At 41.6% G+C, this 27,796-nt stretch overlaps 2 protein-coding genes across 3 annotated transcripts in view; one reads left to right on the top strand and one right to left on the bottom strand.

Moving 5' to 3' along the window:
• Window positions 1–27,796, bottom strand: part of PFKL (phosphofructokinase, liver type) — an 81,706-nt gene that overhangs the window by 25,874 nt on the left and 28,036 nt on the right. Inside the window, exons 16-22 of one of the 2 annotated variants that reach the window (XM_081329092.1) lie at window positions 27,225–27,377; window positions 25,361–25,525; window positions 19,052–19,113; window positions 17,531–17,642; window positions 15,718–15,817; window positions 14,720–14,825; window positions 13,300–14,305 (exon numbers count right to left, since the gene is read on the bottom strand). In XM_081329092.1, the coding sequence (XP_081185218.1) occupies window positions 14,158–14,305; window positions 14,720–14,825; window positions 15,718–15,817; window positions 17,531–17,642; window positions 19,052–19,113; window positions 25,361–25,525; window positions 27,225–27,377 (846 nt within the window). In that variant the 3' untranslated portion in view covers window positions 13,300–14,157. Of the gene's footprint in view, window positions 1–13,299; window positions 14,306–14,719; window positions 14,826–15,717; window positions 15,818–17,530; window positions 17,643–19,051; window positions 19,114–25,360; window positions 25,526–27,224; window positions 27,378–27,796 lie in introns of those variants that run through there. The other variant, XM_081329093.1, reaches the window with a different exon arrangement.
• Window positions 688–9,334, top strand: CFAP410 (cilia and flagella associated protein 410). The gene is made up of 7 exons (XM_081330013.1): window positions 688–817; window positions 2,533–2,551; window positions 3,453–3,499; window positions 4,774–5,003; window positions 6,081–6,249; window positions 6,524–6,608; window positions 8,090–9,334. Exons 1-7 carry the CDS (start codon window positions 741–743, stop codon window positions 8,216–8,218), a joined length of 756 nt encoding a protein of 251 aa, XP_081186139.1. The 5' UTR covers window positions 688–740; the 3' UTR covers window positions 8,219–9,334.

Raw genomic sequence — 27,796 nt, 5'->3', positions numbered from 1 at the left:
CCAACTGCTGCATGCAGTCTGCCTCTTATTTGTGACCCAGACTACGACGTAAGTGTTAAGAAAATGAAGCACAAATGGGTGAAACCAGATGTGCTAGTTTTTATTTTAGAGACAATAGGTTGAATAAAAGTAGGGGGGGGAAGCAAATATTCAAGTAATGAAAAATACGAGGTCCATCCCCGAACGTCGATCAGCCCCACTCCGAAGGACAGTAGACAAATGCGGGTGCAATTATTGTGAAGCTCAAGCAATCTAATGCAGCGTTTTCCAACCTTAGGAACTTGAAGATGCGTGGACTTCAACTCCCAGAATTCCCCAGCCAGCTATGCTGGCTGGGGAATTCTGGGAGTTGAAGTCCACGCATCTTCAAGTTCCTAAGGTTGGAAAACGCTGGTCTAATGCCCAAGTAAGGTGGGAAGCTATCACGGGCAACAGTTCGGTGGATAAGCCCGCCGTGAAGCGCCACGACTTCCCGCCTGCCCGGTTCAATTCCGAGGATCGCCGCAACCGACCTCGCCCCTGCGGTGGTTGCTCAGGCTTGTGCGCCGTCGTTAAAGGGCGTGGCGACGACGAGGGGGCGGGAATAGGTAGTTAAGTTCCGCCTCGGGTTGTCACTCTCCGCTGGGAGTGGGATGGAGATGATGGCGCCTGCGCCTGGAGTCGTCGTGGGAAACGCGTCGGAAATTTCCAAGCCAACCTTAGCTAAGAGGCGCGAGAAGTCCGATGGTTGTGCGGGGACCATGAAATTGACTCGTAAAACAGTTCTGTCTCGAGCGAAAGCTACGAGCCTTGCAGGGGTCCGCAAGCTGAATTGCTGGTGAGGAGGAGGGAGATGGTGGCCTTTCATATTAACTGCAGTTCCCGGCGTTCCTCGCCACTGGCCGTGGCGGCTGGGATGCTGGTCGCTGTAGTTCGGACAAGGATTGGAGAGCTTCTGCTCTTCGCTTTTAATTTGCTCCGTTGTCTTCTTCACGGGCACCAAGAGGTCTAGTGTCGAGAGGTCTAGTGGTGAGAACAGTGTGCCTTGCAGAATTATTATAAAGGCTTTGCCCAGCAAAAAGTGAATCCCTGAAATTCAATCGTCTCTGATTCCTAAATCCAGAGACGTTGAAAAGCGAAAGCATTCCATCCCAGTAACGATTAAAGCCACTATGTAAATACTGATTACTAGTAATTGAGATGGGTACTATTTGCCAGTTCGGAGTATTTTGTGTTTTGCACTATTAAAAATCACATTTCATTATCAGGTCATTTTTTATTCTCTTTTCTATCTTTCGGTTTTCCTTCACCACTTCTCTTTCCCTTGCATTCATAGATTAAGTGTGTGGCATAAAAAAAGGTAGTAAAACTTGACTTTGATCCATCCAGAGGGGAGCTATGGCCAAAAAAAATTACCTTGGGTTCACTTATCTCTTCAAAAGGGTAAAGTTACATTATTCTGATTTCATCTGGACCTGTCTAGCACTGTATATGGAGCGATTCTAAATCTATTCAGAATTTAGTCAAACACAGCCTGATTAATATAAACTATTGTGTACATAGACCATCACTCAGCTGTTCCTTTTTTTGAGTTCCATGGTTGCATTTTTGAGATGGAAACAAAATTTTTACTGTTGTGGAAAAGATTACTTGATGCCATACTTTCTTCCTAATTATCTTCCTGACAGCTGGAGACTGTTTATAAGAATTTTTTAGCTCGTTTTAAAAATATTTTTCCATACTTTTCTTTTTGGTATTAGATAGCATATATGCCATTACTATATCTATTTTCCTTTTTCTCAACAGTTGCGGTGCTTCCATTTCCTTCCAAAAATATTCTGAAGTTATCATCCAGAAATATCCTACACTTATCCCACCTGTCGTTTTCTCTGTCTGAAATGTCTTACTTTCGAAATTGTTACATAATATGTTGTAAAATCAGTCAGAATAGAGAATTTTGTTTTCATTCATTCCAAATTATAGGTTCCCTGGGGATAAGGACTAGAGTGGCTGCTCTACTGTGATTACAGCTCTGTTGTCTGTAGACCCTGTTTCTGTTTAACGTCTTTCCAGAAATGTGGGGTTCCCCTGGAAATATTGGGAAAATAGCTCTTCCCCCATTATCATGCACGCACTTGTTGGCCTAGCTAAATGGAATGGTATCTGTGCACATAGGAGCATAGGCAGAGAAGTCAAGAAAATTTATATAGCAGGTCATACGTAGACCATGCTGCCTTTTTACAGGCTCACTAAAAGGACAAAGGGCATTTTTGATATGATACCTGATAGCTCTAATTGGGGTCCCAGTTTGTTTTGTTTATTGTTTTTTCAGTACTGTTTCATTATGTTTGCCTACCTTACTCTGTACACCGCCCCGAGTCCCTCGGGAGAAGGGCGGTTTATAAAAACAAATAAATAAATAAATAAATAAAATAAAATAAATTTGTGGAGGGCTCCAATTATTCTGCCATATATGGCCTTCCTCAGTGTGAATATTGCTTTAGTTAATGTACTATTTTATATATGCCTTTTAAATGTGTTCTTCTTTTTTAGGGGAAGCCGTATCTCAGATGTAAGTACCATTTCTAAGTTTTTAATATGTAAGAAATGGAAATAATTGTTGGTGTATTGGTTCTCTCTCATAATCTGTTCCCAGTAGAGGATTGTGAATTTCTGACTTGAATAAAATCAAGATACTAAAGCCAGGGAAGAAGCAAAGACTCATCAGTGGGTACTTTGCTTCTTTCTCATTGGAAAAATATAGTTATTAGAGGGCTGAGGAGCTGGCAGTGGTGTAATTTTGAGCCACCTTTAGTTACAAGTACCTCATGCTGAAACGGCCAGGGAGAAGAGGTAGAGGATTGTTACATCATTTTGAAGTGTTATATCACTGTGATTTACCTTGCTTGATTGACAGAGAGTTTAAGTGGACTCTCAGTTGCACTGTATATCTGAACAGTCATTCAGGAACGCATATAATGTATATTTGTTTGGAAAAGGTTCAATCCCCCTCATATCAAGGTAAAAAAAAACCACCTGCTTTTATATTCCAGAGCAGTTTCTTAACCATAGCAGCTTTAAGATGCATAGACTTCCATTTCCAGAAGGTCTCAGCCTTCCCCAGCTGATTGGGAAATTCTAGGAGTCCACTCATCTTAAAGTTACCAACGTTGACAAACACTAAACAATACTGTTCTTGAAATTCTGAAAAATAGCACCCAGTAATAATGTAATTACTTTGAAATCGAAAAACTGTTAATTCAACTGATCTCTGTAGTTCAATCAATCCATCAAATATTTGGGTTCAGTGCATTTTGCCCTCAATTGACATAAGAATCTGTTGTACTATGGTGCTTCTGTTACAGATGCTTAAATACGATATTTCTAATCAATCAGTTAATTACATATATTTGTTCCTTCTCTTTGCAAGACTGGTTTTGCTAATATTTTTTTTTTCCTTTTTAATCATATAGATATCAATCTGCCATGAGCTTCCTAATGTTGAGGTGGTCACATTCAGGTGTGTATTAGAATGGTGGCTGCCTAAAGAAAAGCCAAGGGAAATCAGTGGTCCTTCTTTCAGCATGGAACCTGAAAGGAAATCCTTATTATCTCTTAAGCATTCAGGCATTGTACTTCTTCAATCATTGTGTCTTCATGTATCATTTTTAAGTTCTAATTTAGCTGTATCTATAGATAATTGTAATGGGACGTGGTGGCTCAGTGGGTTAGGACGCTAAGCTTGTCGATCAGAAGGTTGGCAGTTTGGCGGGTCGAATCCCGAGTGCCGCGTAGCAGTGAGCGCCTGTTACTCGTCCCAGCTTCTGCCAACCTAGCAGTTTGAAAGCACGTAAAAAATGCAAGTAGAAAAATAGGGACCACTACGGTGGGAAGGTAACAGCGTTCCATGCACCTTTGGCGTCTAGTCATGCCGGCCACATGATTACAGAGACGTCCTCGGACAAGCGCTGGCTCTTCGGCTTTGAAACGGAGATGAGCACCGGCCCCTAGAGTCGCAAACGACTAGCACGCATGTGCGGGGGAACCTTTACCTTTATAGATTATTGTTTCTTTAGCTGTATCTATAGATAATTGTTCAGTGGAAATTCGTATAGTGGTTTATTTCAATTTTGGATCATGCATGTGTAGTCTCATGTTTCTACATTATGTGCCTAACCTACCCCTCCAGCCATACTGTACCCTCTTTTCTATGCTTTAAATTATTTTTTTAATAACACCAGATCACAAGGAATTACAGATCTTCATTTTTCATTTCAACAACTGTACAAATTAGCAATCCATCATTCAAATCATTTTGAACACTCTCATTTATCTCTTTATATATTTGCTGTCTCTAGGTGTATGTACATATCATTTCAGGAATTTATTTTTGATCCCTGATCTCTCTCTACTTCATAGGTGCACATTATCATAGCTCTGTACTCTGGATCCCAGACTTACCGTCTTTTACTTTCTTTTTATTCAACGCATTTTTAGTTACTTACCCAATCTCTACTCCTAGGTTCAGTAATAATAGCAATCAAGACTTGTACTGTATTAGGAAATGAGTAATTTTGAATATCCGTGTGTGCAGTCCAATGCTATAGTTCTGGTTTCAAAATGTTGAAAATGCAATGGACAATATAAATGTAATGGTCTAGTTATTTTTATTTCTCCTCTTATTGTTCATGGTTTCAGGTGTTCTATAGAACCATAAGAAAGGGCATAAACATGTTTATTCAGCTGACCTAGAAGAATTGTAGTTGTTAATGCTGCCCTTGTTTTCTTCTCTAGTGCAAATAACATCTCCAGTCTGGAACCCTTTAACCATTGCGAGAAGCTAACTGAGCTTTACCTCAGGAAAAACTGTATTTCAAGCCTCCATGAACTGTTCCATTTGAAAAAACTGCCCCGCCTGAGAATCCTCTGGATGTCTGAGAATCCCTGCTGTGGCTCTGACCACCATCGCTACAGAATGACAGTTCTGCGTAATCTTCCCAATCTCCACAAGCTTGACAATAAAAGTGTGTATAGCAGCACATTTCTTGGCAGGGTGTGTGAGAAGCTTAAGAAGAATTGTGTAGCAAAATGAGATTTAACTTTGAATTAATATTTCTTTGAACTAATGATGGGAGGGTATTAATTGTTTCATTGAAAACAACTCGTCAGGAAAAAGTGCACAGAAGCTCAGCATTGTTGGATTTATATAGCTCTTTAGTATGTTGGTGGGCAACCTTTGAACCGTTTGCGGACCACCCCAGTATATCATCTCTAGTCCTCAGAGAAAATGAGGCTGATTTCCCCCCCCCCCCCAGTCTTTCTGGAGCTCAAAAGAGTAGCAATGTTCTGTCAGTTAGTTTACAATTAAGCCTATACTATTCTTGCCTTGTGTAAAGAATTATCTGCTGTTGAAATGCATATTTAAACTTCAGAAGATTAAAAAAAAAGTGGCAACAAATTTTGGCTCCTCATACTTTATTCCTTCTCTAATATTTTATAAAATTCAGTACCTGTTTATCAATGGAACAGTATTTTTTGATAAATACATTCTTTAATATATTCCTAGTTTCAAATGTGAAAGAAGAATTTTTTCTACACTTATCAATTCATAAAATTAACTATGTTGGAAGAGTGGTATATAGCCAAACGTTTTATAATCAAAGGAACCTTGTATGAATAAATACATCAAATATAATATATAGGACTATATCAAACATTCTATAGGCTTCAATTTAATATGAAGAGCCCTGATGATGCAGTGGTTAAAGTGCAGTAATGCAGTCTAACTCTGCCTACAGCCTGGAGTTCGAGCCTGACGGGGCTCAAGGTTCACTAAGCATTTCATCCTTCCGAGATCAATAAAAGGAGGATCCAGATTGTTGGGGGAAATATGCTTACGTTATAAACTGCCCAGAGTGCTGTAAAGCACTATGTGGTGCTTTATAAGTGCAAATGCTATAACGAATCTGCTTGAAATATTTTTTTAAAAAAATGTTATTGCTATAAATTGCTGAGAGTCCTCTGGGATAGGATGGATTATAAACAGTGTAAGAATAAATAAGTAATATTCCCCCCTGTTGGTTTTTGTTTGATTTCTGTAGTGGTGACAGAGGAAGAACTGTCACATGCATTAGTGGAAGGAGAAGAGATAACAACATCCCCAGTTAAAACAGATGGAGACAGCTGCTGCCAATACTCTAACACTGAGTCCAGCACGACAGAATGTACAACAGAAAATGAACTCATGAACTTCAGCCTTGAAGAGACAAAGTGAGCCGAGCTCTATTGTTTGTTAGCATTTATTTTCTGGACTTAATTTATGTAGAATGCTTTGTCCAACATATGGTTCAATCTGGAGAAAAAAAATATTTCTCTCGTGTAAACAACTCGTAATATGAGTAGTGATGCTATGATTTTTAAGTATGCAGAAATTTTTAATTTTGTGTGCAACTATGTGCCCCTCTTTAAATATAGTACCTTGCCGGTTACATGTTAATAGAACCTTGAATTAGGTCATTCTTTTACTTATGTTCCTCTTGTACAGTAAAATCCGTGAGCAGCTTGGTATGAAGCCTGTTGTTCCAAAAGATACATTTTTACCCAAAGAAGGTGGTAACCGGACGAAATGGGTGAGTATAAGAGTCTTCACCACCCCAAAAATCCATATTTTGGATCATATGATGTATTGTCTTGGACTAAACAATTGTATAAAACTCAGGTAATAATCAGTCTTGCTCAGCTGCATTGTTAGTGAAAGAATTGAGAAGACAGCAACAGAAACAAATGCTGTCTTTACAAAGAGGCTACTTACAGGTAATTCAAGCTAGTTAAAGAAAAGTGACCAACAACTCATTACAAACAATGGCATAACAAAGTAGCAACAATAGAGCATTGGAATATCTGCAGGAAATGCCACTTACCTACCAGCAAGAACTGGTGGGAACTTAAAGAAGTAATAGAAAATGAAGAAACTAAAGTGCTCTGGGATAGACAAGCACCTGCCACATAACACCCCAGACTTAAGTTGTCAATAGGAAAGACAAAAAAGTCTGGACAGTGGATGTGGCAGTACCTGGAGACAGCCAAATAGAAAAGAAAGAACTGGAGAAAATAACAACATGCAAGGACCTGCAAATACAGGTAGAATGATTGTGACAAAAGAAAGCAAAGATAGCACCTGTTGTAATAGAGCACCTTGGGTACAATCCCAAAACATCTAGAGCACATGAATATCATTGACACTGACAAAATCATCACCTTCATATACATCAAGTTGATTGCACAGTCACAGATGTTTAGACTGGTTTTGGCATTTTTATCTATCGTCCTTCCCAAAGACATGGGATAGGGATGATGTTGTTTGATGGTGGTAAAAGTTATCGCAGGATGTAAGCTGTTCCAAGTACATCTCCTGTTTGCAATTGACTGATGGTGATGATGTCAATAATGGCGTTCAAGTTGGTAGCCAAGATTTTTTGGGAATTGGTGCCCTATTACTCTCAATACCTTGTTTGCTTTCTTTTGCCATAGTTGTTCCAATTGTGTTGTGCCATTGATAAATATATCTTCTGTGAAATTCAGTTTATTCATAATTTGCTTAAATATGTGAGAACAGATTGGAGGAGAAGTGAGGTATAGGTAGTCCTCAACTTATGACCATTCATTTAGGGACCAATGTTACAACAGTACTGGAAAAAAAATGATTTATGAACCGTTTTTCACACAACTGTTCCAGCATCCCCCAGTCATGTCATCAACATTCAGATGTTTCTGGCTCTTATTTATATTTATGATGGTTGCAATGTCCCAGAGTCATGCAATCACCATTTGTGACTTTCTGGCAAGCAGTCTATTGGGAAGCCATGTTCATTTAGCAACCATGTTACTAATGTAAAAATTGAAGTGATTCACTTAACAACTATGGCAAGAAAAGTCATAAAATGGTGCAAAACTCACTTAACTGTCTCATTTAGAAACAAAAATTTTTTACTCAATTGTGGTCATAAGTTGAGGATTACCTATAGTAATAATAAGAGGACTAGACTGCTTCTGCACAGTAATTAATTATATGATCTGCTCTGATTTTGTTTTTTGTCTCCTTGATTAACAGAATAATATCCTCAGTGCCATCATGTTACTTCTAGAAGAGCTGGATTCAGAGGGTTTAGAAGTCGTCCATCAAACAATTGGAAACAAACTCCAAGCTTTGCAGAAAAAGGAACTCCATGAGGACCGATAGCACATCCAAGGAACTGTTTCCGGATCAGCAAAATTTATTTCACTAGTCCCACTACTTTGTGTGTTGTTGGACTTCCCGAGAATGGATGGTTTTGTACAGAAAAAAAAACAAGCACATCTTGTGTTTCATGTGCTTAGAACTATGTTCTATAATAATTTTTCATCAACAACGTACATGCCTGCATTTTACAACTCTTATTCCACCTTCCAAAATGGCTGGCAGCAGAGATAGCAAGTAAGCACATATAGATTATGTCTATTTGTAGACAAATACTTACCATTTGGAAGAGGATGTACTTCATCTCCTGCTAGTGCCTTCCTGGTGGAAGAATCATGCCTAGACTTGTTTACTCATACCTTTGTCAGACCAAATCTGTGATGCATCTGACTTGGTTAGCATCGTGGCCTTCCCTAATATTCCAATATTGGAGCAAGTCTAAGCTTCGTATCTTCATGTCTCTTCCTTTTCCTTCTCCATTAAATAGTGTTTGACAATCCTGGCCTCAAACCCAGAATTTCATAAAAAGTTAAAATTCATAAAAAGAAAATCATTGAATGTTTAAATTAAAAGCTTGAAGCCAAGTGTTTGCTGTCATCATTCTTCCTCTGCTAAATTACTTGAAATTAATGGGGGGGGGGGGAATTATCACTTGCAATACAGTTCCACTTACGTCTTACAAAACTTAAGATTTCCTTCAGTCTATGAATTCTTCCAAAGCCTTCTAAAAAATAAAAGCTTCATGGAAGGGAGGGTACAACATCAATGTAATTATATAAGGAAGCAGCAAAATCCAGTACAGTATTATTTGAGATAGTGGGTGCTCTAGCCTCTCTATCATGCTACATCTAGTGCAGGAGCACCACTATGCCATGAAATAGGTAAAATTTTCCTTCCATAATGTGAACATTGTTTGATTAATGACTGTGGTTAAAAATTATGTACTTTTTTGCTGATTATTTATAGAACTCTGATCCAGATCAGTGTTTATCTCAGGATGGATGGGAATATCTGGCCCTTACTAATTTGGTTTGCAGCAAGTTCCATTTGTAACTTGGGATTTCCTGCTTCTGTTAAAATTACCACACGCATGAAAATAAATTTTACTTTACAGTCTAAAAATATTTATTTCTATGATCTAGTTTGGTGGGAAAATGTGTTTTTGTCCAGCTTCACCTATTTGATTAAAAATGCTGACAAAATTATGTGTAAGCTAAGTGATTCAGTGATGTATAGGAAATACAATGTTGTAGAACACTTAAAAAGTTCAGTTTTTCCGATTCTGATGTTAAGTCCTTGATACTTAATTGGGCATCCAGTATTTTAAGTATGCAAAAAAATGGCTAAATCCTTTGGTTTTGCCATGACTCTAAATGTTGTGTGTCCTTTCTAGCAGATGCTTTAAAGCCAGTGCTTCTTTCCTGTGATCAGGACTTCAGGATAAACACTTGCACGATGTAAATGCTTATCTCTGACCATTACAGCTATGCATCACTTTGTTCTGGAAGCATTATCTTTATTCAAACTTACATAGGAATCAAGAGTTTTGCTCAAACTGTGGTAAATATGGCTTATCAAAATAATAATAGTAATTCAGAGGATGTGGAGAGGATAGCATTCGTAAAACTTTTAAATAAAAAGTCATCTGTTATATTTGAATATTCTTTTTCAGATAGCAAGGAATTTTTTAGTGGAAAGAAACTGGGCAGATACCAACCAACTACATGTTTTTCAGAAAAGTTGAATTGCTTTGAGAACTGGACTATAAGACAAATCCAGCATATAATCTTGTAAAAATTGATTACATTACATTATCTGCTATAGAATATGCTACTGTCAAGGAAGTGTGAACACCAAAGATGTCATCTGACTATATTTAGTGAAACGTCAATATATTCACAAAGGTATTATATTCCAGTGAAAAAAGCTTAATGAAGTCAAACACAAAAAGACTGAAAAAAGGAAAAAAAATGAAATATGCCATATATCAATAAAGAATATACTTTGTAATAATGCCGCTTGGGCCCCCCCGAAAGCCCTAATAAGCAGGCATATACCGTATATACTTGAGTATAAGCCGACTCGAGTATAAGCCGAGACCCCTAATTTTACCCCCAAAAACTGGGAAAAGTTCTTGACTCAAGTATAAGCCGAGGCTGGGATCCGCCGTTCTGCAAGCCTCCGCCGCCAGCGGAGGCTGGATCCGCGCTCTGCAAGCCTCTGCCGCCAGCAGAGGCTCGATCCGCCATTTTGCAAGCCTGAATACACAGGAATACCCTGTGTGGCCGCGGCTCTCGGGGAAGCCCTGGCTGTCCGCTTCCTCGCTCCACGCTGCTATTCGGGGCCCGCGCGTTCCCCGGGCAAATCGCGGCGCCCAGCAGGCGAGGAAACACGCCCGCTCCAGTCGCCCCCCCTTCCCTCAGGAGACGCGAAGCAAGTGACCGCCCGGAGCTTACCGAGGACTTGCGCGCGGCCGAGGCTTCGGTGCTTCCAGGATTGCGCGCACCTCTCCCAAGCCACCGCCGTCCGGAGACCTGCCGAAGTTTGGGGAGGTTTGGGGAGGTGCGCGCGCACCTCCCCAAACCTCCCCAAACGTCGGCAGGTCTCCGGACCTCCGTGCCCTGCCTGCCTGCTTCTTTCCGCTGCCTGGCTGCCCTACGATGTAACCCGCTTCATGATCGAGTGCGACGCCTGCAAGGACTGGTTTCACAGCAGGAAGGGGATCTCTGCCCTAGAGCGGGAGGGGGGAGGGAAAGGGGGGGGGAGGAAAGGCCCGATCGCTTTGTGTTACCTGCCGTGAAACCAGTCCTTGCAGGCGTCGCACTCGATCATGAAGCGGGTTACATCGTAGGGCAGCCAGGCAGCGGAAAGAAGCAGGCAGGCAGGGCGCGGAGGTCCGGAGACCTGCCGACGTTTGGGGAGGTTTGGGGAGGTGCGCGCGCGCCTCCCCAAACTTCGGCAGGTCTCCGGACGGCGGTGGCTTGGGAGAGGTGCGCGCGATCCCGGAAGCACCAAAGCCTCGGCCGCGCACAAGTCCTCGGTAAGTTTTTTTGTTCACTGGAGTATAAGCCGAAGTGGAATTTTTCAGCCCAAAAAGTGGGCTGAAAAATTCGGCTTATACTCAAGTATATACGGTACATAGAATGAAGGCTATTGCTAAGCACATTGATTTGTGCTTTAGATTGTAAACCGCCCTGAGTCTTTGGAGAACAGCGGGATATAAATGGGATTAATTTTTTTTTAAAAAAAACATTTTTTTAATCTTCACAAATATTTCTCAAATCACAAAATATATACTTTTCCCTTTTTTCAGTCTTTTGTGTTTAACTTCATTAGGTCAAAATTACCCTCAAGGCCTTAGTTTGTGCACCTGCAGCTTTTCTTTTAGAATAGCTGTTGGAACATGGAAACCAGCAATAAAAGCAGTTTTAAAGTACAGAATGATTCCTGTCTAAAAAGACATGTCATTTCAAAAAAGATATTGTCCTGTTACACAGACACTTAAGAGAATAACTACAGGCATCAGTGTGACATATTTAGATTGAAATACCCAATGGGGGAAAAGATTAGGCTCTATGGTAGTTAGTACTCAGTAGGTGGGTGATCATAGTCCAGTTACCACCTTTTACGCTAAACTGTAGCTTGACATACTTTATCGAAATGATGTGAAGATAACTATGATAAAAGGCAATATTGGGAAAATAGCATAATAAAATGTAATAGCAATAGGATGTATGACAGAAATAGGGTAGTTTTAGATAACTAGATAGATATATGACAGCAGGAACTTAGGTTGTTTCAGAACGTGAGAGGTTTGTATTCCAGACATTGTGTCCTAAAGCTGCTAAGGCCGTTTCTGCCAATGTGTTTAATCTAGTAAGAATTTTAGTAAATTTATGAGATGTTTTGCTGTTTATCACAGCATTCTTTCTCTGCCTTCATGTACTTACTTTCACACAAGCCCAGCAAAGAAATCTATCTGAAATCATCTGGCTAGTTGCCAAGCACAGAAGTCTGTTGAACTGGACAATGACTTTTTTTCTTATTGAAAAGAAATTATGGTATTCAAGTTACTAGACTATCTTCATGAACACAACCCTGAATGAACAATGATATTTTTTTTCCCAACGAAACGGCATTTGTGTAGACAAGCAATGAAAACCTTGAAAGCCACTGGGTTGAACTTTCCACTGATTGGAACTGCCTCAGTGCAAGGAAGGTCTCTTCCCTAACAGGAATGCTTTTCAGGATAACTTATTATCCTGAGAAATTGTGCAGTTTTATGACTTTTGACACGAACTCAGTTGTTTAGTGGAGTTTAATCTTCATTTGTTACAGCATGAGCAACTGAACCAGCTAGCACTTTTTTTTCCAACATGGTAAGAAAACTGCTTCAACACTAGCTTGACCAATAACATCGCTAAAATGTTCATAGAACTTTTCATTCTGCTCTATTCTGCATATCCAGGTCCTGAGAGGTGCACTATACTGTACTCTCAAATATATCCTCTCTCTTTTTCCCCCTCGCCCCCTTCCCCGGATCTATCCCTGTTTAACTCAAATTCTCATAATTTCTTAATTCTCCATGAAACAAATTTTTCCAATTAACAATTAGGTATATCATGAGAATTGGCACCTATCTTATTGGATTAAAGATGATTTGAGATGCAAGAGATTATGTGTTAGATGCCTTGCATGCCAGTGTCGTATTAACATAAGTCAGAGCATGTGCAGACCTTCCATTTTCAGCTTGAAGGATCAGATTGCAGTAATGAAAAACACCAATTTTTAAGATAGCAGAGAACTCCAATTTCCAATTACGAAATCAAATAATTGAATTTTTGAACAAATGCAGCATCTTAAATTCCAACGTCTCTTCTTAATATGAATATTTATATAGTTATAAACTAACTTCTTATAGTTATAAGTTACTCTGCCTTCTGTCTTTTATTCCACCCTACTTAGCAAGGATATTCACAGTGAAGAATCAGGTATCAATAAGTCTGGAATTTAAACACTCGTTAACTTATCTTGCAGATCTGAGGCCAATCTCTACCAAAAACACAATTTGACCATACACAGAATTGATTCAGTGCATGTTTTAATATCACTGCAGGACAGAAAGCAATGCCACGGACAAACAGGCAATATAGGGCACTGAATTCACAGAAATGCACCAGAAAGGTACAGACACAACAGTCAAGAGCTGTGCCATCATCACAGACCAGCCAGGGATAGTGAATTAAACACATGAGCCAGACAGAATGAAGAAGGGGATTCTAAGGAAAGTGATGGCATACCAGCAACTCCCGCTGAGTACTCAGAAATACTACCCTGGTCGGCATGAACTACCTCAAGTGAGGGAGGGATGGGAAGAAAGAAGAACTGTTTGTTATTATATTGCAAGCACATTCCTTCTGCCAAGAAGGATCTTTGCTGTGTGTCGATCATGAGGCAATAGGAATCCTTGGTTATTTTAGAACATTTTCCCAAGGAGACTTTTTGGGAAACTCTTTTCTCTAAATTACAGGAAATCACTTTCTGAAACGTGCATTCTTCATGGCACCAGGCCAATAAGAATCTAAAGTAGCATACTGTCCATTGGCAATCAGTACATAATTCTTCTAAGTAGTGTAAGAATATTTCAAAAAACCCTGTGAAATAGGAACAAATTCTGAACAGCATTATACACCCTCTACTTCGTGGGGCAACAAAGAGGCTTGAGGAAGGATAAGTGAACCCATCCATGCTCCTCAGTGGGCAAGAAAGAATGTAAGAATCTGTGTGGACATGGAGTAATTCTGCAACAAAAGCAGGCTGTCTTCTGGCCACACACTTGTAGGGTCACAGTGGCATCAGCTTTGCACTCGAAAGGCATGAGAAGGCCAGAAAGGGAGAGAACTACATAGAATTGATCAGATACATGGCTAAGGGAAGACTAGCTAGAATCCCTTCTCAATGCTGAGTGTACGCCGAGTGACATGCTCCATCTTTCCAGATACATATTCAGTTAGACTGATCTGGTAGTGGGCCAGCATCTTCAGCATAAGGCGCAAATTTAGCCACCACTGCTCGTTAGGAAGCCTGTGTCTGCAGAAAAACAAACAAACTTTGAATGAATACCAGTCTGGCATAGGTGATGCAACCACAAAGCAGCTCTGAATATATGCATACCATGTCTCTCTAACAAACAATCTCAGAATATCTAAGTCATGGGGCAGAGCTACCAGTTAGACCTCTACATTCCCTAAGGCTGAAGAGAAAAGTAGATATATAATATTCAAGAAGTACCACAGCTTAGATTAGATTAATATATGTAGCACGGTTGTGAGAAGATCTTCTCAGGATAATTATGTATCATATCTACATCAGCAGACAGAAAGGAAATTCAACTAATTGATCAATGCATGAACAAAGTATCTGACATCATTCTATATGTCACAATTTCCATCATATCAGCGTTTCTTCCTTAGAACTTTGGTGATACTCCACCAATACACTTACTCAAAATCGGTGACCTTTTTAAGCTCTGTCACAGGACTAAAGGACACAGTCTTCCTACGCAGGCCAATGACACAAGCAGATTCTGCAGAATTGGCAAATACTCGGCCTAGAGAAACAGAGAATCTTTACTTGTAATGCAAGAAAACCATCTCATCACATAAATGCCTTGATTTTACATCAGGTATCTGGATATGTAATTTTGAATATTGCAACAATTACCAAAGGACTGAAAGCTTTCTAAATTTCTATAAATAATTATATAATTTACCCACGGAAAACTAGCTTCATGATAAGTCATTCTGATAAGAATGATTAATCAATAGCTTTGTTAGAAAGCAAGTCTTTCCACAAAATAATTTTCATGTTTAGCATTATACAAAATAGAAGCGATGGGTAGAGACTGGCAGCATGGACAAAGCAAGGAACTGTAAATGCTGAAATACACCCAACCTATATGCCATAAATTTGGATGTATTTCAAGTCCACTTCATCAAAGAATATTGTAAATGATAGAGATCAAGATTTGATTAAGTTCCTCATTCCCTTAATTGGAAGAAAGTGGGCAGGCTGTTGCTGGAAATGTCTCTTAGCAAGTAAATGGCCAAGAATCAGAGCAACCACAGATAAGTTGCCTCATAATATAACAGCACACATCCCCTAGAGCAGGGGTAGGCAACCTCGGCTCTTTTATGACTCATGGACTTCAACTCCCAGAATTCCTGAGCCAGCCAAGCTGACTCAGGAATTCTGGGAGTTGAAGTCCATGGGTCATAAAAGAGCCGAGGTTGCCTACCCCTGCCCTAGAGTAACCATTTGATCATTCTCCTTCAGGGCCCTGCTTCTAATTAGAAACAAAAACTAAGAAGGCCATTGGGAGCATGCAATTTGTTGTGCATTGTTTCATCTCCCTTTTGCCAGTAGGCTCTGAGCATCTTCTCTTGTTACAGCATGCAGTGGCATCAACATCTTCTATCATTGAGATGATAATTATGACCTACCTTTGCGGTACACTTCTTTCAACTTTTCTGACATCCATAAAACAGCTTTCACACCCAGCTTGGTACCATAGTTACGGTCAAAGGGGGTTGGAGCACCTCCCTAGAGACAGGAAAGTAAAAGTAGAGCCAAAAGAACAGCCATGCCAATCCTGTTGTAGGAGATGCTGAGGTGCTGTATAGTTGGCTGGAACCATTTAACTCAAAAGCCATTTTGCAAATATGTTCTGCAAAAGTGGCAAATAGCTAAAAGCAACAAGGTCTAGGCAGATGCAAGATGGAAAATAACTATTAATTATATAGCCCTGAACTGAGAAAGCTCTTACTAAATATGTATTTTCCTGATGACACCAATTGTTGATAAATTGTGGTGGGCCTGGGATGAGGAGAGTATGGCTTTCCTGATCCTGCTTGATCTACAGCAGCCTTCAGTGCCATGAATCATGGTATCCTTCTGGATTGCCCATGAAAGCCTAGGATGGGGTTACTGTTTTTCTTCTTGAGTAGATTTGATAATGGCATATATATAATAAGAGATGTGTAATAATTATGGCTTATATTGAATTTTAAACTTCACCATATAAATAGCAATATAATCCTCTCAGATTCATTTTTTTACTAGAATGGCAAGTAAGCTTTAGTAAATAGATAAGAATTTTTTAAATTATTTATTTATTTATTTTTATTTTATTGGATTTATATACCGCCCTTTCCCGAAGGACTCAGGGCGGTTTACAGGGTATTTAAAACAACCAGTACAAAAGTTAAAAACAAATTTAAAAAGATTAAATTATCCCTAAAATTAAAAAAAACCCAGTTAAAAATTCTCAGCCTGGGCCGGAGAGCTCAAAGAGCCAGGTCTTCAGGTCCCGGCGAAATGTGCGAAGGTCGGGGGCAGTCCTGAGCTCCACGGGCAGCTGGTTCCAGAGGGCAGGCGCACCCACAGAGAAGGCCCTTCCCCTGGGTGTTATCCGCCGACAGTCTTTTATCAGCGGCACCCTGAGGAGACCCTCCCTGTGGGAGCGCACTGGACGAAGGGAGCTTGATGCTGGCAGCAGGTGTTCCCTCAGATATCCCGGACCCAAGCCATTCAGGGCTTTATAAGTCATCACCAGCACCTTGAATCTCACCCGGAGGGCAACCGGAAGCCAATGCAGCTCGCGGAGTAGAGGTGTTACATGGGAGTATCGGGAAACCCCCATCACAACTTGCGCGGCCGCATTCTGCACCAGCTGAAGCCTCCGAGTGGTCCTCAAGGGCAGCCCCATTTAGAGAACGTTGCAGTAGTCTACAGTAGACGGGAGGTCACGAGCGCATGAGTGACTGTGTGTAGGGCATCTCGGTCCAGATAGGGTCGCAACTGGCGCACCAGGCAAACCTGGGCAAAAGCCCCCCTGGTCACGGCTCCTATATGATCTTCAAAATTGAGCCGTGAATCCAGGAGGACGCCCAAGTTGCGAGCCCTATCAACAGGGGGTAACACCTCACCCCCCATCGTTAAAGGTGGAATAGTCTGGTTAACCCAAGATGCCGATATGCACAGCCACTCAGTCTTGGCAGGATTGAGACAAAGCCTGTTTCTCCCCATCCAGACCTGGACCGCCTCCAGGCAATGGGACATCACGGCGAGGGCATCGCTGGGTTGGTTCGGGGTTGAGAAAAACAGTTGGGTATCATCAGTGTACTGATGATACCCCACCCTGAAACCACTTATCATGTAATGTCTGCAGTGATTCCCTTCACTACAAATTTTAATCAGCTAGCTTATGCCTCCTTAAAATGCTAATGCAATCTCATGACCTTTAGCTCTACATACCTGTTGGAGATGGCCTAAAACATTAATTCTGCAATCAAATATTCCTTTCCCCTCTGAGGAGTATAGGTTGTACAGGAACTCAGTGGTGTAATATTCATGGCATTTCTCATTGCTGATAAAAGAAAGAATAAAATATTGTATAATGTAAGCAAGTACTATTACATCTTTTGTAGAAAAGGTGGTATAGAAAAATTTTTCCGGAAAACAATTAAAGATGTTAACTTCTGAATAATAAATCTGTCTGTAGTTTAGTCTATTTTGGCTCTTTCTTTTAGTTTATTCATGAATCTTTCTGCCCTTTTAATTCATAAGCTCTCTAGTGCAGGTTTCCCCCCTTCCCAAGCAACAAAATGCAAAATTCTTTTTTGAAACTAGTATTAAACACATGGAGCATCGACAGAATTATTAATTCCTAACTTTCTGAAGACAAGTAGGTTTTCATTTTATTGCTTGTTTTGTATTTTTTATTACCGGTAATTGCTTTATGCTGCACTTTTTCTTTTTCTTTTGGGACATATACATAATATATAATATGTTACAATGTTTTAAATGTTGACATCTGTGTGAATATGAAGGAAGGCAAAGGCTTTGGAAAGAACCATTTACAACCACAAAATTTTTACCCCATTAACAATATACAAGGAACTGAGGAGGAATTGGCCAATGGCATCCTCCAATTTGATGTTTTTTAGCTGTACTGACCCTTCAAACAGCATCATCTCTACCAGATATATGATGGGAATTTTAATCCAGCACATTTTCAGGATATCAGAAAGGGAGAGATAACATGGAGCCCTTATTTAACAAGCCCAATTTGGATTAGCAGCTCTATTATTAAGTGAAATGTTTGCTAGTGGAAAATCATCTGACTGCCACTGTGCTTATGATTTTACTTCAGTTTTCCTTTTTCTCCACACCTCCACCTTTTGGAATGCTCATGCCAGCACTGGGATAATTAGCAAGAAGAGAATGAGGAATGCACATCAAAAGGAATATGGTGGTGCGGAGCTGCAAGTACACAGGGCAAACAACTAGTTTACGCCCCATTGCGTGTAGGCATTAGTTGCAGTTATTTTTTTCAGCACCTGTTGTAATTTCAAACAGTTGCTGAATGAGGCAGTTGGTCCACTTGTAATGTATATTATTAATAAACCAAACCATTCAATATCAATAATGCAAACTATTTTAGTTTTTGCACTTGAAGAATTCTTTTTTCTTTGCAGCCCACTAGATACCCACAGATCAAAGCCAATTTCTCAGGTATGGAAATTATTAATTTCTCTACATTTCAGAGACTACAATGACTTCTGTTCTATTGAACCATTGCTCAGTTATAATGATTCAACAGAAAGGAAGTCATTCTACATAGCACTCACTTCCTTCAAAGAGCTCTTGACTTACAAAACATTAAAAAAGGTACAAAGTTCACACTCTTTCAGTGTCATGTTGCAATAGGAATGTGCATCTTCTTTGACAATTCAAAGGACAACATGTCCTTGTTAAAATATTTCTATGACTTACCGGAGTACCAGACCTCTCTGAATGTCTGTTTTCATTTTGTCAGTCAAATGTTCAACATTCGCCTGGCAAGATAAAAATTATAATAGTTTTTATTGGAACATTTTTTTGCTTATCAGAGTAAAAGAAGTTATTTAGACAAAAGGAGGAGGAAATGACATTTCTGAGCTACATAGAACAAGATTAGATAAAAAATAAATGCTTTGTTCATGTTGGACAGAATGACTAGTTATCAGTGCAACAACTATCTGACAAGTCCAGATCAGTCAAAAATGTTAAAGAGATAAATTTAAGAAACCCAGATCCTGTCGGTATCTTTGTTCTGAGAATCCAGGGCTTCACCTCTCATATATCATTAAGAACATAAGCTACAATGACAACTACGGAATTCTTAACTAAATAAATCTAGATCCGATGTTTTCAGGCTTACGTGGCTCTAGTTCAGAACAAATAATGAAATAATCAAAATGACAGAAGCACTGGCCACTGGATCATATGTTGTTTTTCTATCTATACAATTACTATCTCTAATCAAATATTTATCACAAAAACAATATGGTTTCACCCATATATAACTGTGATCTGGGATACAAAATGTCTCATAGGCATAAATAATATAAATTCCATTGTTTTTAATCACAGATTTTAATGGGAATGAATACAAGCTTTTTCATTTGCTATGGAACGTTGATGCTAGATTAATATGTTCATATATGTGTCAACTAGGGGTAGACACAACCATTTAGCAGTCAGTTTAGGTAGGAGTGTTGAAGAACCAGAGACGGAATTTAAGAAATTTGTTTCTTCTCATAGAATGCAATCAACACTGTATAGTTGGCAGCCATTTCATGATAAGGGCCTGGTGCTATGATCTGGAGTCACTATGTATATCTCAATCCATACAATTCATACAGTACAGTTGGTAATCTTTTTCAGTTGGGGCTGCATTGTGGAATTATTTTGTCCCCCAACTTTTCAATTTCGAAGATTCACAGAGATATTACCAGACTGGGGAGAGATTTTTTTAAAATCCCATTTTACCTTTTTTTACCTTTTCTTTTAAGCTGTGAGATTGGTTGAAATAAGTGTAAAACAAGAACATTAAGTTTTGTACAGGTTTAATCTGCCTGTATTCCCAGTTTTCTTTCATTGGGAAAATACACATTATACTGCCAAACATGCATAGCTGAACTTCAGGAACTGCATAGTGGGACTCACAAAAAGAGCATATATAGTTCGTAATCCCTTCATGGATTACTGCCTTGTCATGGCGAAGGAGCTTGCGTAATTCAATGAAGCTATGAGCTATGCCATGCAGGGCCACCCAAGACGGACAGGTCATAGCAGAGACTTCTGACAAAACGTGATCCACTGGAGAAGGAAATGGCAACCCACTCCAGTATCTTTGCCATGAAAACCCCATGGACAGTACCAAAAGGAAAAAAGATATGATGCTGGAAGATGAGCCCCTGAGGTCAGAAGGCGTCCAACATGCTACTGGGGAAGAGCAGAGGGCTAGTACTAGTAGCGCCAGAAAGAATGAAGCGACTGGGCCAAAGCCGAAAGGACGCTCAGCTGTGGATGTGTCTGGTGGTGAAAGGAAAGTCCAATGCTGTAAAGATTTTTTTCTCCATAGGAACCTAGAAGGTAAGATCCATGAATCAAGGCAAGCTGGATGTGGTCAAACAAGAGATGACAAGATTGAACATCGACATCTTAGGAATCAGCGAACTAAAATAGACAGGAATGGGTGAATTTAATTCAGATGACCATCAGGTATACTACTGCGGGCAAGAATCCCTCAGAAAAAATGGAGTAGCCTTCATAGTCAATAAAAGAGTAGGAAAAGCAATACTGGGATACAATCCTCAAAATGACAGAATGATCTCAGTTCGAATCCAAGGCAAACCATTCAATATCACAGTAGTCCAAGTCTATGCCCCAACCACCAGTGATGAAGAGGATGAAATTGACCGGTTCTGTGAAGCCCTACAGCACCTTATAGAACTAACACCAAAAAATGATGTCCTTATCATCATGGGGGATTGGAATGCTAAAGTAGGAAGCCAAAAGTTAACCGGAATAACAGGCAGGTTTGGCCTTGGAGTACAAAATGAAGCAGGGCACAGGCTGACAGAATTTTGTCAAGAGAATAGAATGGTCATAGCAAACACTCTTTTCCAACAACCCAAGAGACGGCTCTACACATGGACATTACCAGACGGTCAACACAGAAATCAGTTTGACTATGTGCTCTGCAGCCAAAGATGGAGAAGCTCTATACAGTCAGTAAAAACAAGACCAGGAGCTAACTGTGGCTCAGACCATGAGCTTCTCATTGCAAAATTTAGGCTTAAACTGAAGAAAGTAGGGAAAAACACTAGGCCACTCAGGTATGAACTAAATCAGGGGTCGGCAGCCCGAAAAAGGAAAAGAGCCACTGGGAACCGGTTCCATCACACATAAAAAAAGTGGGAGCCGCGTGCGTACGCGCGCGTTTGCCTTTTTTTAATGTGTGATGGAACCGGTTCCCGGTTGCGCGACAGCCCGTCTGCAAAGCTGCCGAAAGCGGCACCTTTGCAAACGGGCCGCGGCAGCTTTCGCAACAAGCGGGGCCGCTACCCATTCCGAGAGGTGCGCACACACCTCCCTAAACCTCGGCAGGTCTCCGTACCTCGTGAACGGGCAGCGGCCCCGCTTGTTGCGAAAGCTGCCGCGGCTCGTCTGCAAAGCTGCCGCCGTCCCGTCCGGAGACCTGCCGCGTTCACGGCAGCTGTGCAAACGGGATGGCGGCGGTTTGGAGAGTGCGCATGCACCTCTCCCAAGCCGCCGCCATCCGGAGACCTGCCAAAGTTTGGGGAGGTTTGGGGAGGTGCGCGCGCACCTCCCCAAACGTCGGCAGGTCTCCGTACCTCCACGCGAACGGGCAGCGGCCCCGCTTGTTGCGAAAGCTGCCGCGGCCCGTCTACAAAGCTGCCGAAAGGCCACGGCAGCTTTCGCAACAAGCGGGGCCGCTGCCCGTTCGCGCGGAGGTACGGAGACCTCCCCAAACATCGGCAGGTCTCCGGACGGGACAGCGGCAGCTTTTTTTAAAATTTTATTTTAAATGAGCAACGCGTCTGCCTTCCGCATGCAACACAACCCCGCCACCGCGAGGCACAAAGATCAGGTTGATATTCAGATGGTATCCAGAGAGTCCCTGCAAACAAGGCAGACGCGGGCAAGGTGAAGTGATAATTAAAGCGCCAAGAAAGCCTGACAAAGGCGGCGGGGTGGGGAGCCCTCCTGCACAAATCAAATACTAATCAAAAGCCAAGGAGACGAGCGGGTGGCCGAGGGAGTTTCCAGCCCCTGCGCCTACATTGTCTCAGATTCCACTGCTGATGGTGGTGGACAAGGCGAATTAAAAGCAGCCTGCCGCACAGGAGACGGCAGCCAAAGCTTTGACCGGGGAGCGTCGGGGAATTAACCTCCCCAGCTGTCTCCCGGACTGGGTCCAAGAAGCCACACCACCCCCCTTGTATCTCATTTGGTGAAAAGAAACAAACAAACAAAAAAGGGGGGTGGGGTACCATGAAAGTGTCAAGAGGCGGACGTGGCAACCGGGGGTGGGGTGGGGGGGCTGTCTTCCACAAGACAGCGCTACCTCAGGAAGACCAGAAAGGGGTCTCGCCTATTCTTCTGTGCTCTCCTCCGCCCACCTTTCGGGCTGAGTCTGGCGGCCGGGAACTCTGCTTCCCCTGTTTGGCAGAGCGGACTTGCTCGCTCGCTCTGAGGCAAAGTGGCGTCAGAGCCAGGCTTCAGCAGCCTGCGCGGCAAGGAATACCCTGTGTGGCCGCGGCTCTCGGGGAAGCCCTGGCTGTCCGCTTCCTCGCTCCACGCTGCCATTCGGGGCCCGCACGTTCCCCGGGCAAATCGCGGCGCCCAGCAGGCGAGGAAACACGCCCGCTCCAGTCACCCCCCCTTCCCTCAGGAGACGCGAAGCAAGTGACCGCCCGGAGCGTGGGCGAGTCAGTCAGCCAGTCCTCCCGCCGTCCCTCCCCGAGTGAAGGACAATAGCTCTCTCCTTCAACACCACTACCCGCAGCCCCTTGACACCAGAGCCCCGGGAAGGAGGGGGGGAGTCCATTGTGTATGCCTGGGCTCGACAATTTACGAAACAAAAACAAAACCACACACGCACACACACAAAAAAAATACAAGAGAGGGAAACGAGAGTGGCTCCTCCTCCTCCTCCTCTTCTCCAAAAAGGCCTGTTGGAAAACTGCACAGAGCAGAAGCGGCAGCCAGGAGCCCACCATCTCTCCTTTCCCGCTCGTTCTCGCCGCTCCAGCCCTGGCGAGCCAAAGAGACGAAAGGCCCCGAGCGATAGGAAGGGGATCTCTGCCCTAGAGCGGGGGAGGAGGGAAAGGGGGGGAGGAAAGGCCCAATCGCTTTGTGTTACCTGCCGTGAAACCAGTCCTTGCAGGCGTCACACTCGATCATGAAGTGGGTTACGTCGTAGGGCAGCCAGGCAGCGGAAAGAAGCAGGCAGGCAGGGCGCGGAGGTACGGAGACCTGCCGACGTTTGGGGAGGTGCGCGCGCACCTCCCCAAACTTCGGCAGGTCTCCGGACGGCGGCGGCTTGGGAGAGGTGCGCGCGCACCACTGCCCGTTCAAAGAGGTGCGCGCGCACCGGGCGGCTGGGAGCCGCAGGAGACGGCTCAAAGAGCCGCATGCGGCTCCGGAGCCGCGGGTTGCCGACCCGTGAACTAAATCATATCCCTGACGAATATACAATAGAGGTGACAAATAGATTTAAAGAATTAGATCTGATACACAGAGTGCCTGAAGAACTATGGGCGGAGGTTCGCAACATTGTACAAGAAGTAGCAACTAAAATCATCCCAAAGAAAAAGAAATGCAAGAAAGCAAAACGGCTGTCTGAGGAAGCTTTGCAAATAGCTGAGGACAGGAGGGAAGCGTAAGGCAATGGAGAAAAAGAAATGAAGGGATTTTATTATGCTTAAGGTTGATGCTAGTAATCATCTTTGTTTATGTGGAAGCAGTTTTGTAGGTGCTTTATATTGGGAAATTAGTTATTTAAAAGCAAATGTTTCATGCTTTAGGTAGAGGTGATTGCTTACATGAAAAGAGCATGGTAAGGGGAGGGGGAAAAGGAGCTGTGGTGGAGCCTGGGTTGTTGTGTATGAGTCATCATGTAGGAATTATTTTTCTGTACCTTTTGGTTCCTAGTACCAAGACCAGATCTCTTTGTTCTGAAGGGGTATAAAAGGTGGAAGACATCTTTCCTGGTTGTTGCCTTCATCTCTCTACCAGCCACGAAGAGAGATGTGGCCACCCAATTCTATTTTGATCAAAATAAAAGTTGTTTGTTTGCTGAAACCTCGGCTCAGGAGTTTCTTTTGGCTCTCTTAAATTCCTGAGTAATGCTGGGGCAATGGTGAGGCTAAGTGTAAAACCTTACGGAAAGATACACCCAATTGAATGCAGAATTCCAGAGAATAGCTAGAAGAGATAAAAATGCCTTCTTAAATGAACAGTGCAAAGAAATAGAAGAAAACAACAGAATAGGGAGGACCAGAGATCTTTTCAAGAAAATTGGAGAGATGAAGGGAACGTTTCATGCAAAAATGGGCATGATAAAGGACCAAAATGGCAGGGACCTAACAGAGGCAGAAGAGATTAGAAGAAGTGACAAAATTACACAGAAGAACTATATAAGAACGAGCTTAACGTTACCGGATAACCACGATGAGGTGGTCACTGATCTTGAGCCAGACATCCTAGAATGTGAAGTGAAACGGGCCTTAGGAAAGCTGAGCAACAACAAAGCTAGTGGAGGTGACAGTATTCCAGCTGAGCTATTCAAAATCTTAAAAGACCAGTCAGTCCTAGAGGAGATCAACCCTGACTGCTCTTTAGAAGGCCAGATCCTGAAGTTGAAACTCAAATACTATGGCCACCTAATGAGAAGGAAGGACTCACTGGAGAAGAGCCTAATGCTGGGAAAGGTTGAGGGCAAGAGAAGAATGGGATGACAGAGAATGAGGTGGCTGGATGGAGTCACTGAAGCAGTAGGCGTGAGCCTAAATGGACTCCAGAAGATGGTAGAGGACAGGAAGGCCTGGAGGAACGTTGTCCATGGGGTCGCGATGGGTCAGACACGACTTCGCAACTAACAACAACAGTTCATAAGCAACCCAATCTGACATACGATATTCTACATTTGCACATAATGTTATCTATAATAAACAGAAAAAAAACATTTTCATGCATTTTCATCACTTTTCATTTTCTTTACCAACACACCTTTAAGTCATGAATGGTGAAAGGGTCTTCATAGATGTAAGCAGCATCCGCTCCCACTGCAATTCCGGTCACTGTCGACAAGTAGCCACAATAACCCCCCATAGTCTCCACAATGAAGACACGCCTTTTGGTACCTGAAGCAGACTGTTTGATGCGGTCACAGCTCTAAATGGCAATAAATGAAGGGGCAAAAAATTACGTGTTCAGATATTGGAAGGCATTAAACAGTGACTGTGATTATAGGCTGCCAAGTCATGCAATTACACTGGTATGCAATTGCTTAGCAAGAACAAACCTGGCTTAGATCACAGCACAGCATTCCCAAACTCAACAGAAGAAACTGAGATAGATGATCTCAGTTATCATCACTACCTCCAGCAAATGTGCGGGACAAAAAACATTTTGACCTGACCAGTTATACTTCAGAATCTCAAGAATCATCACATCTAATGTAAAGACTTGTAAAATTGGGTCCAACTTGACTTTTGACTACAATAACTTATGGCAGAAATTCTGGTCCCAATTATGGCTGTAAGTCGAGTGCGACTTGTATGCAGAATTTTGAACAACAAAGCCTGCCAACTCAGTATCCTACAAAGAGTTTGAGAAGAGAAAAAGATACAGAGAATCACAGCAGATATAATATTATAAAAACTGAGTGAACATCGCCAAAGAATCCACTGTGTAAATAAAGAAATGTTTCTTGCCAGCTTATCTTACTAGTGTCAGTTCTCCCGTGCCTTTTGGATACGGAGTCTGAATTCTTTGGCCCAATGCCTGAAAACTGTTTTCTTAAGGTACCTGATTCTCTTACAGTTAACCAGCCAATACTAAGAACAAGGAAACAATTAACTTCCTTTCCTCTTTAACCCACTGCTTCTCCCCTTATTGGATATTGAAACAGTGTATAAAGACAGTGGCTGTGATTTGAGAATACTTAAAGGTCTCTCAGATGGCCATCAGACCACTTGTAGTTAAGAGTGTAATTAAAATTACAACAGCACTAAAAAAAAGTGACTTATGACCATTTTTCACAGCTGTAGTATCCCCATGGTCACATGATCAAAATTCAGATGCTCAGCAACTGACTCATATTTATGACAGTTGCAATGTCCCAGGATCACATGATCACCTTTTGTGACCTTCTGACAAGCAAAGTCAATGGGGAAGCCAGATTCACTAAACTGTGTTACTAACTTAACAACTTCAATGATTCGCTTAACAATTGTGGCAAAAAAGGCATAAAATGGGGCAAAACCCACTTAACAACCTTCTTGCTAAGCAATAGAAATTTTGGGCTCAATTGTGGTCATAAAGTGATGATTATCTGTAGATTAATCTTTTCCTTTTTTCATAATACAGAATTCATGATTGAAAGTAATTACATACAATATAAGTACTTTCTCACAAAAAATAATAAATATATCATAAAACAGGACAATAGTTCTTAACTTAGTTGGCTTTAAATAAGTATTATAGAAACATGCCATTCAAGCAATTTATAACATTTTTACTACTTAAACAATTAGTAAATAGTTGATTTACTGGAAATGAAACATCTGTGAGAGGGAATACTCCAAATAATTGTATCTTGAATTGTGCAGACAGGGAGAGAATTGGGCTTCCTGAGATTAGCTATAATTAGCTTATACATTTTTAGAAAAATACCTGAAAATATGCAGTATCTGTTGAAAGCTCATAATCAAATGAATGTCTACAAATCAGATTTATGAGTCTCAGTATTACTCCATGTTCCTCATTTTTTTGGCCATTTACAGAGAAGAAATGCATTGTTATAAGGATGTTTAAACAACTTATCTGCCCAAATTCCCTGGAATGTACAGTTGCAATAACCGCAGCTCACCTCCATGGCAGCATTGACAGCTGTATCAGATCCCAGGCTGAAATCAGTGCCAGGAACATTATTGCTGATGGTAGCTGGTATCACACACATGATGATACAAAGCTCATCATACTGCCCACGAGCCTCCACCAACTGTAACACTCCTTCATATGCCTGCAAAAGGGAGAACAAATGTAAGTCTAAGCCACAGCAGGGAGTCTAAGAACTGGAGGGCAAAATGTGTAGGAGAAAGACAACTCTTGACTTTGAAAGAACTTGTTTTGAATTCTGAGCTTTTATTAAGCAGAGGGTAAATTTGCGAGAATTACAATCATTGATAAAAATGTATGATTAAAAAAAAATGTAGACTAATATGAAGACTGTATAAAACTTACGAAGTTGCTTTATATCATCAAGACCAGAGAATTATTTATCTCAATGTACTTAGTGTACATTGTATTGTGTGCTCAGTGCCTAGTTTTCCACCCTCATCATCTACTTATCAGGAAATCAACTGCCTGTTTTTTGTTGCCATTAATCAACTGTTGATGGCTATCAGGGGGTAGCATCCCATTGCCATTCACCATCTGAAG

This window comes from Vipera berus, assembly GCF_964194415.1.
Source record: "Vipera berus genome assembly, chromosome: 5".
Lineage (NCBI taxonomy): Eukaryota > Metazoa > Chordata > Lepidosauria > Squamata > Viperidae > Vipera > Vipera berus.
The sequence above is the reverse complement of the archived record's forward strand: the minus strand, read 5'-3'. Positions and strand labels throughout refer to the sequence as shown.